The sequence below is a fragment of the Tupaia chinensis genome, unplaced genomic scaffold (assembly GCF_000334495.1).
Source record: "Tupaia chinensis unplaced genomic scaffold, TupChi_1.0 Scaffold000127_2, whole genome shotgun sequence".
NCBI classification, from domain to species: Eukaryota; Metazoa; Chordata; class Mammalia; order Scandentia; family Tupaiidae; genus Tupaia; species Tupaia belangeri.
In genome coordinates this window covers 1833195-1848636 of record NW_006159596.1, presented here as the reverse complement: position 1 = coordinate 1848636, position 15442 = coordinate 1833195, and the positions used below count along the sequence as shown (strand labels likewise).

Here is a 15442-nt window from a genome sequence, read left to right as displayed (position 1 = left end):
AGGTGGGATGGAGGTTAAGATGACTGGATCCCATTTGGCTGACTATACCATTTGAGTCCTGGACCCAGGGACTTGAAAATCACACCAGGCATATGTATGTGTATGTATGTGTGCACAAGTGTACCCAAAATCCCAAGAGGAGAATGGGGGAGAAGGGACTGTGGTGGGGTGATTTCGCCCTTCCTCTTTTTCTCTCTTTCTCTTGCAAGTGCACGTGCTCTGTAGCTAAAACTTTAAAACAAATAACAACAACAAAACTGTACTACTGGGCCAGCCAGTGGCATGGTGGCTAAGGCAGCTGGATCCCACATGCTGACTATATAATTCGAATCTTGCACCCAGTGACTTGTAAAACAAAGCAAATGCTTGCGCATATATGTCCCAAATCTCAAATGGAGAAATAGAAGAGAAGGGATTGTGGCGTGATCATCTCCCATGGGGGTGCTTTCTCACTTTCCTTCTAGCAATTTCTTAAAAAATGAAATTATTGTAAGATCAATTTAGTGTCCTATGATTTGTTTTATTTCAGCTTGGACTCTATCCTACCATATTTTTACCATTTAAAATTCTCATAAAAGCTTGAGTACATTGTTTTCGAGTCTCATTTACTAAGTATCTTTCACCAAAGTGCTATAGAAACTTAATGTCCTGTTTATATTCACCTCTCCCCCTACAGTGTCCACAAATTCATAGGACATTCTGCAGACTTACACAGTAGGAGGATACATGAATTGTCTAAAAAGCATAAGTCGTTGATCATCTCAAAGGTAACTGAGGAATTCATATTAGTGAGTTAATTTATTTGAGCCATTCCAAAGAAAATTAAATTGGCTATCATTAGCATCTCTGTTAAAGATTTTTTTTTTTATAAAAGTCAGTTGACTTTAAAAACAATCTTCTAAGAAAATCTGGTGTGTAATTAAAATATACTTTAGTAACATCCAACACTTGAAGCACAGAGTACTGGGGATCAAAGATTAACCAGTGTTTTCTCAGCAACTCAGATAAGTCTTTATGTTTGAAGCTAAGAGCTCTTCTGGAGAAATCATTTTGCTTGTATTGTAAGTTAGCAGTTTGGTTTCTGAATGATAAATTTGCAGACTCCAAACTCAAACACCTAAATTTAAGTTTTTATCCCCTGGAAACTGTCGTTCAGACTAAGACTATGTCCCAGATTATATCCTCAGCAAGTGTGTACATGGGTTTCAGCAAAGGTATGTAGCTTGGAAGAGCAGTAACTTCCCCCAATGCAGAACATACTCTGAGACCATGGAGCCATCACACTCTGTGTCCTGGTATAGCTTTGCATGTATGCTGAGTGGAGAGACAGAAAGTGAGAAATCACCCTCCCCAGGGGGATGGCCACACTGCAATCCCTTCTCTTCCATGTATTTGGGCCATGCACGCACATGCACCCAGTGTGAGTTTCAAACCTTCAGGTCTAGGACTCAAATCATAGTCAACCACAATGGGAATCCAGAGCCTTAACTACTACACCACCTGCTGGCCCTCAGGTCAGGTTACTTCTGCCTGATTTGTGACTCTTCTCCAGTCCTATGCTTCATCTTTTCCCTATGAGGTGCTAAAATGACTCCTTACAGATGCTCCTATTTAAGACCAATGGATAAAGAAGACATGTGCTTTTCTCACAAGGTAAATAAAACTCCCGTGTGCTCCTCCCATGCCTGGAACAGGGGTTGTGCCAGGCGGGGAGAGCGGCACAGATTGAATTAGCCTGTGGAGCAGAGGGCGTTCGTACTGCCTTGCAACGACAGAAGGTGGCACAGCTGCAGGCTGCCTTGTGAAGCTGGCAGCGCTCAGACGACAGTCCCGGTCCTAATAAAAGTTAACACCTATTTAGTAGTTTTTATAGGGCAGGCCCTGCGCCAAGTGATTCACTGTGAATTACCTCATTTATTAATAGGACAGGATATTTCCCTCTGGTGGGTATTTTTTTTTTCTCAGTGATTCCTACAGCAAGATCACTCATTGAGCATGTGGGTTGAAAAGAGGAAGGTTGCCAGAGAGACACACAGATATGAAGTCATCATGCACACAAAGCAGGGTCCAGGACAGTAGGACATGGCAGTCTTAGCTATTGATCTGAAGGCAGGGATCATAAATTGCAAGTGAAAACAGATGACTTGGGAGATTTTTCTCTTAGCAGTGATTGCTGATGAAGTGCAGGTATAGAAAGACAAATTTAGGGGCTGGCCTCATGGCCTAGAGGATAAGGGAGCCAGATCTCACATGACTAATCACTCAGTTTGAATCCCAGCCCCTTTGGCTTGAAAAACATACTGTGCGTGTGTGTGTGTGTGTGTCCCCAAAATCCCGACAGAGAGAAATAGGGAAAAGGGATTGTGACATGACCGTGACCCAAAGAAGGGTGCTTTCTCCCTCTCTTTATTTTTTGTCTCAGTAATGTCCATAGCAACTTTATTTGTAATAGCCAAGCAATAATCCATATATCTATCAACCAAAGAATAAACACATTTCGGTGTATCACATTCCATACCATGGACTGTGGCTCAGCAATACAGAGAATGGATTGCTGAGGCTCTTTTCCTGGATGTTAACTGCATTATGCTGAGTGACAAAATTATAAATGTGGGAGCAGGAAAGGGAAGGAATTCCTTTGTCATAATGAAATATTTCAATATCTTAATCATATTAGTGATTAAGTGACACTTCACAAGGAATAAAATGTCACAGATTTATGCACAAAGATGTTTTTAAAAGCTGTGCATGTTAAAACGGGTTACATCCAGGGTCAGTCAGAAGGCATGCTGGTGAAGGCAGCTGGATCCCACATGATTGAATGTGTGGTTCGAGCTCCAGACCAGTGGCTTGAAAACCACACTGGGTGCACATGCATGCACACATGTCCAAAATCCTGAGAGGAGAATAGGAAAGAAGGGATTGAGGCATGGTCATCCCCCCAGGGGGGTGTGATCTCTCCCTTTCTCTCATTCTCTTTCTCTCCATGTCTCTCTCCAGTGAACATCTGTGCCCTATAGCAAACAGGGGTGGGTGGGAACCTGATGAAATCCAAGCAAGCACTGTAATTCCTTTAAGCTCATTTATTTCTTCCACGAAAGAGAGCTGCAGAGAAAACCAGAAAGACAGACAGGCATCTCCAGCAGGGTCTTCATGCCATGATCCATCCTCTGTCTTAATCAGCCAAGGATCACAGGCACCATGCACACCTGACATACATAGAAGACCTCAGGACATGAACCTGGGACCTACCCATGTTGCCTCAGCATTGGGGAGAATTGCACTACCATTGTGCTGCCATGTCTGGCCCATTTTGTAACATTTAGTTTATTGCATGTGACAATTTCCTCTTTTGATAATACACTAATTTTATATCATGACACCACTGAAAAAAAGCAGGTAGATGGGTACATGGACCTCTGTGAACTATTTTTGTCACTTATTAGTCTTTAGTTACTTCAAAATAAAGTGTTTTTTTTTTTTAATTTTTTTAATGAAAAGAGCAAAAGTACATATGCAAAATAAGGAAGGGGCCAGCCCTGGAACCTAGTGGTTAAGATGAGCTGGATGCCGAATAGCTGACTACCTTTGAAATTCTACCCCAGAGACTTGAGAAGCATACCAAGTGTGTGTGTGTGTGTGTGTGTGTGTGTGTGTGTGTGTGTGTGTCTGTGTGTGTGTACATGCCCCCAAATTTTGACAGGATGGAGGGAAGGAGGAAATGGGATTGCAGTGTGACCGCACCCTATTGGGAGGCATTTTCTCCTCTCCCTATATCTCTCCAGCAAGCGCACCCACCAGCAGCAAACAAACGAACCAAAAAAAAAAAAAAGAAGAAGAAGGAAGACAAAGGAGACAGAGGATAGAAGAATAACTACAACCAGCAGGATAATGGGAATTACAAAAGGAAAATAATCTAAGAGGAAATAATTGAACAAAGTATAAAGACAAATGTTTCAGAATTAAAGAAAAAACAATATACTCAGATGGAACAAGTTCATTATAACGAAAATAACTGATGAAACTCATAAATAGACATAGTGACATTTAAGAACATCAAAGATTATTCTAAGCTATGACTCTGAAAGGTTATGGAGAGGAAGAACAGATCATTTGCAAAGATCAAGAATCATGACATCAGACCTTGGAGCAGCAGCGTCAGTGAGCAGACAGAAGCTTCATGAATACATAGGCGGTTAAATGCAAAATGTGCAGAGCGGCAACCGACAGAACTTCAGAGAGAAACAGGTACCTCATCAGTTGCATTAGACATTTGAACACACGCCCACCAGGCAACTGATCAGAGAGAATGAAGCAGCAATATGGAAGATCGGAATTTAATTAAAAAGCTCAATAAGATATTCCAGATAGAGAATAGGCAGTGTTACTGAATACAACTGGAACATTGACCCCCAAAAGCTAACAGTTAAGAATCAATTTCAAAAGACTTTGTCTCTTGACCTTAGTGCAACAACAAAAAAGTCATAATGATTACAAATGGATAAATTCAAAAATAATGTATTTTGGGAAATGAATTAGATAACACTAAATAATCCTTAAGGGTACAAAATTTCCTTGGGGAGAGATATGTTGTTGTTGTTTTTGAGGTCTATTACACAGCATGGTGAATATAGTTAGTAGGATGTTGTAACATTTTGGGCCAGCCAGGTGATGTGGTGGTTTAGGCGACTAGACTGCACATGGCCAACTGTGCTGTTCGAATCCCAGACCCGGCAGCTTGAAAAATATGCTGGACACATGTACATGCATGCCCAGAATATCCAGACAGGAGAATGGATGAGAAGGGCTGTGGTGTGGTCATCCCTTTGGAGAGTGCTTTCTCTCTCTCTCTCTCTCTCTCTCTCTCTCTCGATATCTCTCTCTTGATCTCTGGCGAGTACAACACACCCTATAGTAAATTGAAAAAAAATATATTGTTCATTTAAAAATTAAGACAGTAAATTTCTAACATTCTCATCACAAAATAATATTAAGTATTTGAGGGGATGGATATGCTAACAAACTTAAATTATTCCACATTGTATTTATAAATTATAACATTTTATACCCCATACATTTACACAGTTGTCAATTTACACTGAAAAATGAAATCTGCTTCAGAAGTGTCTTATGTCATTCAGAGAATCTTGATGGTATAATCTTCTTCATATAGAGCTAATGTTTATAAGGTTTAGCCTTAGATATTTTACTATTTCTGTTGCTATTATATATAGATAAATTTTTCCATTATATTTTCTGACTAGGTATTACTGGTGTACAGGGAGCTCACTGTTTTGTATGAATTTAAGTTTAATCTTGAATGTTATATTTTACATAATGCCTGCTAATTTAATTAACAAATAAGTTTTATGATTTTTCCACTTTCCTTCTTAATCCAGCTGATATTCATCACTTTATAAACTCACGGTAGTTACCTTTTTGCTTGGTATTATATCAAGCATTTTTACCACGTTACTTATGTAGTCATTACAATTTTAAATTTTTGGTGAATGCACCATCGATTACTTAATTATTAGGTCATCAGGAAAGTCATGATGTATTTTTCTATGCAAAAATGTGTCATGACTTTTCCAACAACTCCATAGTTTACTGCCATTGGATATTGAGTTGCTGCCAACATTTTTTCACCTTTTCTTCCAGCTTTATTGAGATATCGTTGACAAGTTAAAATTGTAGGTATTTAAGTGTCCTCATTCACTTTTGTTTCCTGGTAATATCTGGTGGCAGAAAGGGTGCAGGAGGCATAGTCTGCTTTTGGCAATACAGATACCCTTCTCTGAATTCTGAGGTGGGGCCTGAATGATCTAACTTTAGCAGCAAAATTACCTTGGCTTTTTTACGTGGTCATGTGCTGTCAATAATGACAGTCTCTGCTCTTCCCTTTCCATGACACACCTTTCTGATTTCTTTCAACCTACAGCACATAGAACTTTGACTCCCAGTGTGGGCTCATCTTGGTCTGTCTTATGATTTTAATAGAAGAACTTCTAATGTTTTTCTCCCACTGACTATAATATTTCTTTATGAGGTCATTTATCACATTAAGGAAATTTTCTTCTACTTCTCTAAATGCAAATCAGGAGTGGGTACCATTCTCTACAGATGGCTTCCTTCTCTGGGAAGCCACTGCACCACACCTTTCTAAAATTAGAGGAAAGAGATAGGTGAAACAACACACACACTCACACATACACGTATATGTATTTGCTGCCGTGAGGGGAGCACATACTCAGTCCTCCTATAGCTAGGGATCCAGGATGGTCAGCGTCATTTCTGCTCACATGGAATTATTCATGCTAATTGCATAGCCACATCTAGCTGCAAGGAAGGCTGTGGATTGAGACTGTTTGTTGGACATGTGCATTGCTAAAACAATAACAAGAGGAGACTTCAAAAAGTTTCTGATGGGTCAGTTCCATGTTGCAGTGATACTGAGCTACTTAAGAGAATCCAGATCCCACATGGCAACTGCAGGGTGAATCCCTAGCCAGGTCAGTTTGAAATACACCAGGCGGGTATGCAAGTGCCCAAGGTCCGACAGGCTGGAAGACTGCAGAGCAGTGGGATCATGGCATGATGAGACTCTGTGGAGGGTGATCCTCTGTGGAGGATGATCCTCCCTCTCTCTCTCTCTCTGTCTCTGTCTCTCTCATGCATGCACATGTGCTCAATCATGAATAAAGAAAAAAATTTTTAAGCTCATGAGTTTAACTCCATTTTTTAAAAATTAGAGTTAAAATATGAATTTATTTTAGTGCAGAGAATTTTGAAATCCATGCCTAGTGGTTCCTTAAAAATTATTTAATTGTACTTATTATTATTTTTAATTTGCTATCGGGCACATATGTTCACCAGAGAGAGACAGAGGGAGCAAAATATGAAAAGCCATCAGGTCCAACACTTGGCATTAGGGGAGAGAGAAGGATGGGGGCATGGAGAATGAGTTTTTGGTTGCATGAACCCCGGGACGATGCTGCCACCCTGTAGGCTGCGTAGGGAAGAATGGGGCGACAAGCTCTGCAAAGTGGCCAATGTTCCGCTGGTGTCCCAGATGTCCTAATGCAAGGCTGAAACAGCCTGGCTCAAGCAAAGGGCCTTCTGGTTCTTAATCATTTTTTGGCTTTATGAACTTTTGTTTTGATTCCCTACTCATCTGCATATATCAAAGTAGATCATGGCAATTGAGCACTGTCTTGGGCAGAGGAAGCACTAGAAGTACAAGACACACCCGCTGTCCTTTGGTAGTCGGGTTGTGTCCTGGCCACATTCTCTCACAAAACTGAAGAGCTTCTCCAGAATGCATGATAAGTATAGCACAGCACTCACTCACCACCCAGAAGCCTGAAATGTCTTTGAGAGGAAAATGATGGTAGGCTAAAATAATTTTGTAAAAGAGACACTCAGTATTGGAGCAACTGAGTGTCACAGTAAAATAGAATTGCCCAAGCAGCAAGGTCTCTGTAGATTTCACACATACAAAGTACTGTAGGCTATTTATTCACTTCTCTGCGACTGGAGTCTCCAGTGTGTCATAGATGCGTAGATAGATAGATATGTAGATATCTATATATAAATGCACACACACACACACACACACACACTAGACTACCTATCTATGGTAGCTAGGTATAGCTATTGATACAGACATAGAGATCTACAGCTAGTAGACATATGGTAGATACATAGTGGCCACTTAAGGCAGCATTGAACTCTGAGATCACTCCATTAGGCTTTCAGGTCTTCCCCCCACCCCATCCATTTCTCTCCTTACCTACCTCACATGTACTGGAAGTGATTACATTCCAGGACATCTGGAAGAACCTGTTGGCTTCTCCCTGATAGTGTAGCCACCCATCCCCAGGTGGAGCAAAGATCAGGGAATCCTCTGTTCACTCCCACCGGTATGCATGTCTCCTTTGAACAAGTTAGATCTGGGGCGGCTTTTCCCCTAGACATTGTGCCTTGTTCAGAATGATAATTGATCCAAATCCACTTCACAGTGATAATTGATCTGAATCTACTGTTCTTTGGGCACCCTTAGTATCTAAATTCTTAATGACTTTTTCAATTGAGACAAATACATATCCCTAGTGTCATTTTTTTCACCTTGCACAATTCACAGAGGAATATCCCAGAATTCCATTTATTTTTACCATCAGCCCCTAGAAATCCATGAGCCATATTGAAAACAGATAAGGTTGAAGTCCAGCTAAGCCAGCCTACCCTGCTCCTACTTGCATTGTTTTTCTTTCCAAGTGGATGAATATCATGAAGACACACCAGTGGTACAAATACAAACAGCCCAGGCCATGGCATTCAGTGCTTAAGTTTAAAATAAATGCTTTAAAATAGTTAATTATACTTTATTCTTCAGGAAGATAAAATATTTCCTCAAGTCTCTGAAAAGGAATGATGAGTAATTGAAAGTCTAAAATTCAGTTGCCTATTTTTAAAATGCTGACCTGGGGTTTAAAACAAGTCATCCAGTTTCAGAGACCAGCTCTTAACTGCTAGACTTTATAGTCTCTTAAGTTCAAGTAGATAGTAGAAAATTGTAGGGGGGAGAAATAGTGATGGAAGCTCGAGGTAAAATATTTCCTCAAGTCTCTGAAAAGGAATGATGAGTAATTGAAAGTCTAAAATTCAGTTGCCTATTTTTAAAATGCTGACCTGGGGTTTAAAACAAGTCATCCAGTTTCAGAGACCAGCTCTTAACTGGTCTACACAATGAAAACAGCCCGGTGCAAGTTTAGCAGAAAACAGTTCAACCTCACAGAAAAACAAAGGAGAATATTCCCAAATATGTCTGTGAAAATTTACGGGAAAATACATTGTATCCTAATCTCTCTTCTTTATGCCTATCATATTATCAGAGCTCCATATAGACTGTATTATTTTAAATCACATTTGGGTTGTTCAAAATTGAAGTGTAAAGTCAAACTACAGTATTTCAAGAAGTTGATAGGTTTTTCTATGATGTTGTATGGAGATGAACATTCTAAGCAGAGTAACTGGAAACCATAAAAGAATGAAATAATGACTAATATATTAATGTACTAACTACTGGAAAATGTGCCCATCTAAAACTTGTGCCCATCTGGGCATACAGAAAACTCATAATAACCCCAAGGCTCCCTCTTCAAAAAGACTAATTCCAGAGCTTTAAGTAAATATGCCTAAAGATTATAAATATGGGAATAAATTAAATGAGAAATTATGAGTCTACCAAACTCAAATCCTTCTGAAATAGCTGCAGCAGAAATGGCCTCACCAGGCCGGATTAGTCCAGTGTACAAAGAAGATCATGTTTCTGTAGAGACAAAACCCACCAGCAGCCTTAATCCCTCCCAAAACCTCAGACCACATGCAGCCATTAGGCTAAGTAAACATGAAAGAAGAAAGAGCATCAAAATTGTCAGTTAGAGTCTGCAAAATTGACATGCAAGCCATCAGTTTCAGTACTTCCCTGAAATAACAGCCAAACCCAAACACTATGTGGCTTTCCAATTTTATAATTGGAACAATGCAGACATTTTAGAAATTTTTTTAAATATACAAGTATGTAGCAAACCCATTGGTATGTAGTTAGCTTTGAAAGTATTTATTCAGTCTAAGTGAAACACCGTCAAGGAATTTAGGATTGAAGATTTGCATTTAGATCAGGTCAAGTGAAAGTCCTTAGTAACTAAGAAACTTGCAACACCCTGAGAAAATGTAATCTGGTGTTTCTATCTATAATAGCTGGCTAGCTCCAGCATGTGGACAAGGGCAGTTTTAAGCAGCTGTGCAGAGTTTCATATTGCTCAAAATCCACAACATCCAAACTGCAAAGTGGCTTCCTTTCATTTGTAGTCATCCCAAGTAACGGGATATTTCCATGTAGAGGTGGTGCCTGTGTACCCCAGTCAACTTGCATCTTTCTCCATGGATTTGAATGGGCTGATTCCCAGAGAACCTATCATAGTGAAATTGATAGTCTCGTCCATGTATCAGCCACAATGACTGCTGGGTTGGCGCATTTGAACTTGGGGTCACGTTACTGAAGACCCTGTTGTAGAGACCCCAGGAGTCACCGAGACACTGTACATAGTGACACTGTACATAGTGTCATAAAGACAGTGACACACATCACTCAGGCCCTGGAAGAGTGCCACTGTTGCTTTAGAACATCCCATTATGAGACAAATAGGATGGTGGGAGTATTTGAGAGTAAAGGCAAAACAGTCCTGGGATTATCTATACCGTATCCATATTCCCTTTACTTGGTCTGAGGACATGCAAGTTATTTTAATTGAATTAGGTAAAACAGAAAATAGTTCTGAGACTATTATTTCATAGTGGTAAATTCTATTAAGAACTCTTTAAGCAAAGTAAACAACAACAACAAAAAAAACCCCTTGTTTTGGTGGCGTGGGTCTCGTTCCCTTTGAGAGAATATTGCCTCGGAAATGGTCCATAGAGATCTGTCTTTGGGTGTTCATAATATCTGCATGTGGGAGGGGAGAGAGCTCTCAGATAAGCAGCCAAAAGCCAGGTACATTAAACTTTCAGTGCGGTGTGCACAGCACCCCTTCCCATCCTCAGGGATCTATGGAATGCAACATATATCTGTAAATTGGCTGGCTAGGAGGGATCCACCTTTACAGACTCGAGGTCATCTACACTGTAGAGAGCTGAAAAGGAAGTCCCAAGATCACGGCCTCTAGTGTGCAGAATCATGAATTCAGTTAGTCATCCTTGGGTTGATAAAGGAAGAGAACATTTGACTCATTTCTGGCTACTAGGTCATTCTTGCTCAGCACAGAATCCTCAAACAGCATCATCATTTGGTTGCATGTTACTTTGTCCAGACCTTTTCCTAGGCTCCGCCCACCTCGTCCCTGTTCCCTGATGGCCTCTTCCTTGCCCCTCTCATCACAGGTGTAGAAGACATAGTGGCCATAATGATTCCTGAGCCCAAAGGGAAGGAGATAGTGAGCCTGCTGGAAAGGAACATCACTGTGACCATGTACATCACCATCGGCACTCGGAACCTGCAGAAATACGTCAGCCGCACTTCGGTGGTGTTTGTCTCCATCTCCTTCATCGTCCTGATGATCATTTCTCTCGCGTGGCTGGTCTTTTATTATATCCAGAGGTTCCGATATGCAAATGCCAGAGACAGGAACCAGGTGAGTAGCAAAAAAAGTTTATTTTTTTTTAATTATTGCAAAAGCAATGTATGTTATTACATAAACATTGAACATGACAGAAAATTGCAACATGAAACCAAAATGACCTATTGTACCCCACTCAAGATAAACACTTTTGGGACAGGCAGGTGGCATGGTGGCTAAGGAACTGGACACGCCCACACGGCCGACCATGGTTTGAGTCCTGGACCTGGTGGCTTGCTTTCTCACTTTCTCTCTCTGTCTGTCTCCCTCTGGTCAATTAAATAAATGAATTAAAAAATTAAAAAAAGATAAACACTTAATATGCAGTGTGGCTTTTCAGATATTTTCCAAATACAGGTTTTTCCATATTTTACTCGTATTGTGTAAAATGGAGGTGATCTGTCTCACATTCCTATTGCTTATTTTTTGACATTTATTTATTATCCACATAATAAAGGGAAAAAGAGGAAAGGAACTGAGATTGTCCTACTGGTATCAACACAGTCAGGAAAGAGCCAAGATTTCCTCCTTGTGAAAAGGAGAAAAAAAGGAGATAAAAACTAAAAGCCATCTGGAAAAACTGTTTTTGAAGATATAGACACACGATGTAAAATGCAAAATGTATATATAAAATGGTATATAATGAAAAGCAAGTGCTTTCCTGTAGGTATTCTTCAGCTACTGAGCTTCTTTTCTTAAACTGGCATCTCTTCCAGGGATATTTTATGCACTTATAAACACATATCATATATGTGTATGTACATATGCACACACATGCATGCATATATATATATATATATATATATATATACACACACACATATATATATATACAAACACACACCCATTGAAGCATGCTTGATAAACTTAATGGGAAATAGAATTAAAGTATGAGTTTATTTTGGTGCAAACATTTTTTGAAATTCAGTTTTTGAAATTAATGAATGCATTTTTTATAAAATGCATTTTCCTTGAACATTTTGAAGACCTCCATATGCACACACACACATACACACACGTATATGTGTTGTGTATTAGATATACATGTTTTAACAAATGATAGCACACAACTCCGTATATATTTTTCTTCATCTTGAAGATTATCCTGGAGATTAATTCATATTAACACACAAACCAAACCAAGCTGCCGTGTTCCGTCTTTATAGAAATTTAGAATATTTTAAATGTATAGAATAAATCAGGAGAAATTTATAAGCTTGCAATGTCAGATTTTCCTATCTAAGAATAATATATATCTTTCCTTTAATGCAGCTTTGTCCTCTGTAGCATTTTTAAATATGCATATTCATCTTATACATTCTTCTTATGCTATTTCTAAGAATTATGTTGTTTCTATTATAGATTTCTTTTTTTATATAGGAAATTTTGGGTTTTTATATATTTTGTACATTATTAATAGCCTCATTACTATCATCTTAATAATAATTATAGTACCTTGTAGTGTTTATTATATACAGCCTTAGTCTAAGAACTTTCTATGTATTGGGTCATTGGAAAAGTCATGACATTTTTTATGACATATTTTTCTATGGAAAAATGTGTCATGACTTTTCCAATGTCCCAATATTTACATACTTAAGCTCTTTGACAGCTCTGTGATCACTTTACTGTCTCTATTTTACAGAGGGGAAAACTGGGTATAGAGAAGTTAGGTAATTGCCCAAGGTAGTTACTAACAGAGCCAGCAACTGAACGCCAGAGGACTTCAGAGTCTATGCTCCTAACCACTACATTGTAGTATGTGTGACTATGTCTACTAGTCTACCAGGATTATGTTAATAATGCCGTAGTGTACTTCCTTCAATTTTTAAACATCCTCTTTTTTTCTGTTATTTCATTAGCTTGCATATTAAACTTCCTGAATAATCCAAAGTAATACTGATTACAGTAAATATATTTTTTTGTTCAGTATTTAATGGGAACATCCTCCATCTAATGGGTTGTTTATTTTTTAATCAGTTTTCCATTTTATTATTTCCCCATGCATTCTTCTCAGTCAAAATAAAAATTTTATCATGTTATAAACTATATAATGTCAGGAATATTAACCTAGTCTGATTTTACGAAGATTTTTTCATCAAGTATGCATGTTTAATTCTGATGCCATTTCAACAGTTATAGCCTAAGTTTTCTCTTTTGACCCATTAGAAGGAATGGACAGTATTAGTGGCTTTCCCAATATTGAACCATCCTGAACTTCCAGTACCTGTGATTGCTCTAACATGTCTGGATCATCTTTGTTTGTATTTTACTAAAAATGCCATTTATGGGGCCAGAGGATGACATACTGGTTATGTCACTCAACTCCCACATGGACAATGATGTTTTGAGACCTAGACCCCATAGCTTGAAAATCACAAGTGTGGGTGTGTGTGCCTGTGTGCCCAAGATGCCAGAAAGAGAATGGAGGAGAAGGGATTGCAGTGTGGCCATCTCCTCGGGGGTGGGGTGGGGGAATGATTTCTTATTTCCCTCTCCCTCCCTCTCTCTCTCTGTCTCTCTCTCTCTGTCTCTGTGGTGAGCACACACACGCTATGGCAAAAACCTCTCAAAGAAAAAAAAGAATATTATTCATATGTGAAAATTTCCCCCATAGTTTACATTTCTATTATGTTTAGGTAATGGTTAAACTGGCTTTATAAGAAGAATGTGCAAACTTTTCTCTATCTTTCTGTAGTTTAGAGCTTCAGCGTCCATCATGGTAGTCACTGGCCATGTGTGGTTATTTTAACTTCAAGTCACTGTAATAAAGTAAAACTTTAGCTTCAATTCCTTAGTCACACTGGCCGCATTTGATGTAGCTGCCATATGGCAAATCCAAAAGGAAGGACAAGTGATCTATTACTCCAATGAATTGCTACTAATTGAGTATAGTACCTTTCAGGAATTTAACCCCCTGCGTACCTAGCCACTAAACTGCCTATGTATGTATGCGGCACAAACATATACGTATTAGTTTTGTACTCTAGTTTGTACTAAGTGATGAGTGTGTCCCCTTGTCATTAAATAATTTTCAAAACTAGGATTTTTGTGGTTACATAGTATTTAGGTTCTATCACATCCTAAAAGTGGGAACATTACTTTTTTTTTTTTTAATTCATTAGCTTTCTATACCTTTCTCTTATGGTTACAGTCAGGATTAAATAAGTTAATGAATATTATTTTTAAAGCTGCTGAGCGTGACACTAATCACTTAATCAGCTTTCCACAAGTGGTATTCATTATTATTGTCACGTAGACTCCTCAACGACTGCATACAAATCCAATTTTGCCACTTTCATGAAATATTATTCAACTTAAATGAGCACAATATCAGTTAGACAGACCCCAGTAAAACAGAGGTGAAACAAATATGGTTGGTTCCTCTGGAGTTACATATAAAAACACTCTACGTGTTATATATGTGTGTGTTGTACCAATTACTATTATATTTTTTAAGTTTTTGTCATAGGGCACATGTGCTCGTCAGAGAGAAACAGAGAAAGACAGCGAGAAGGAAAGGGAAAACCACCCCTGAGCGGGTGGACATGGTACAATCCCTTCTCCTCCATTCTCCTCCTGAGATTTTGGGTGCATACACACACACAAGCCTGGCATGAGTTTCAAGCCGCTGGGTCCAGGACTCGAACTGCAGTTTGGCCATGTGGGAGTCTAGTGCCATAACAACTATGCCAACTATTGATATGATATGCTAGTTATTTAAAAAGACAGTCTCCCAGTTAATCAAACAATAATAAATAAATAGATAACCAGCAATCATTAAGCAGTTGAGGCCAGGCTGAATTTTTTTTTTTTTAAAGACTCAGAGAAGCCTCTTTTTTTTTTTTTGAGTGGTTTTCACTACAGGGCACGCGCACTCGCCAGACAGACAGAGAGAGACATAGAGACAGAAAGTGAGAAATCACCCCCCAGGGGGGATGGCCACGCCGCAATCCCTTCTCCTCCATTCTCCTCTCGGGATCTTGGGCACACACGCACACGAGCCCGGCGTGAGTTTTAAGCCACCAGGTCCAGGACGCGAACCAAGTTCGACTACGTGGGAGTCCAGCGACAGCCATCACGCTAACTGCTGGTCCCACCAGGCTGAAATTTTAAGCTTGGATTAGTTTAATAATTGTTTCTATCATGCTTTCACTCTGCACTTGTTGATACAGCTAGCATGTCTGTCTAGACACACGGACATTCTACAAAGGATGTGAGAAACAAACTGGAAGCTGATGGTATGGAAGTGGTTCGGGGGTTTA

The 15442-nt window shown here is 39.3% G+C and overlaps 1 protein-coding gene across 2 annotated transcripts in view; it reads left to right on the top strand.

Moving 5' to 3' along the window:
* RNF150 (ring finger protein 150) overlaps positions 1–15442 on the top strand; it is a 320502-nt gene that overhangs the window by 178340 nt on the left and 126720 nt on the right. For both annotated transcript variants that reach the window (XM_014586323.2, XM_014586324.2), the window contains exon 2: positions 10942–11192. In XM_014586323.2, coding sequence (XP_014441809.1) covers positions 10942–11192 — 251 coding nt within the window. The remainder of the gene's footprint in view (positions 1–10941; positions 11193–15442) is intronic.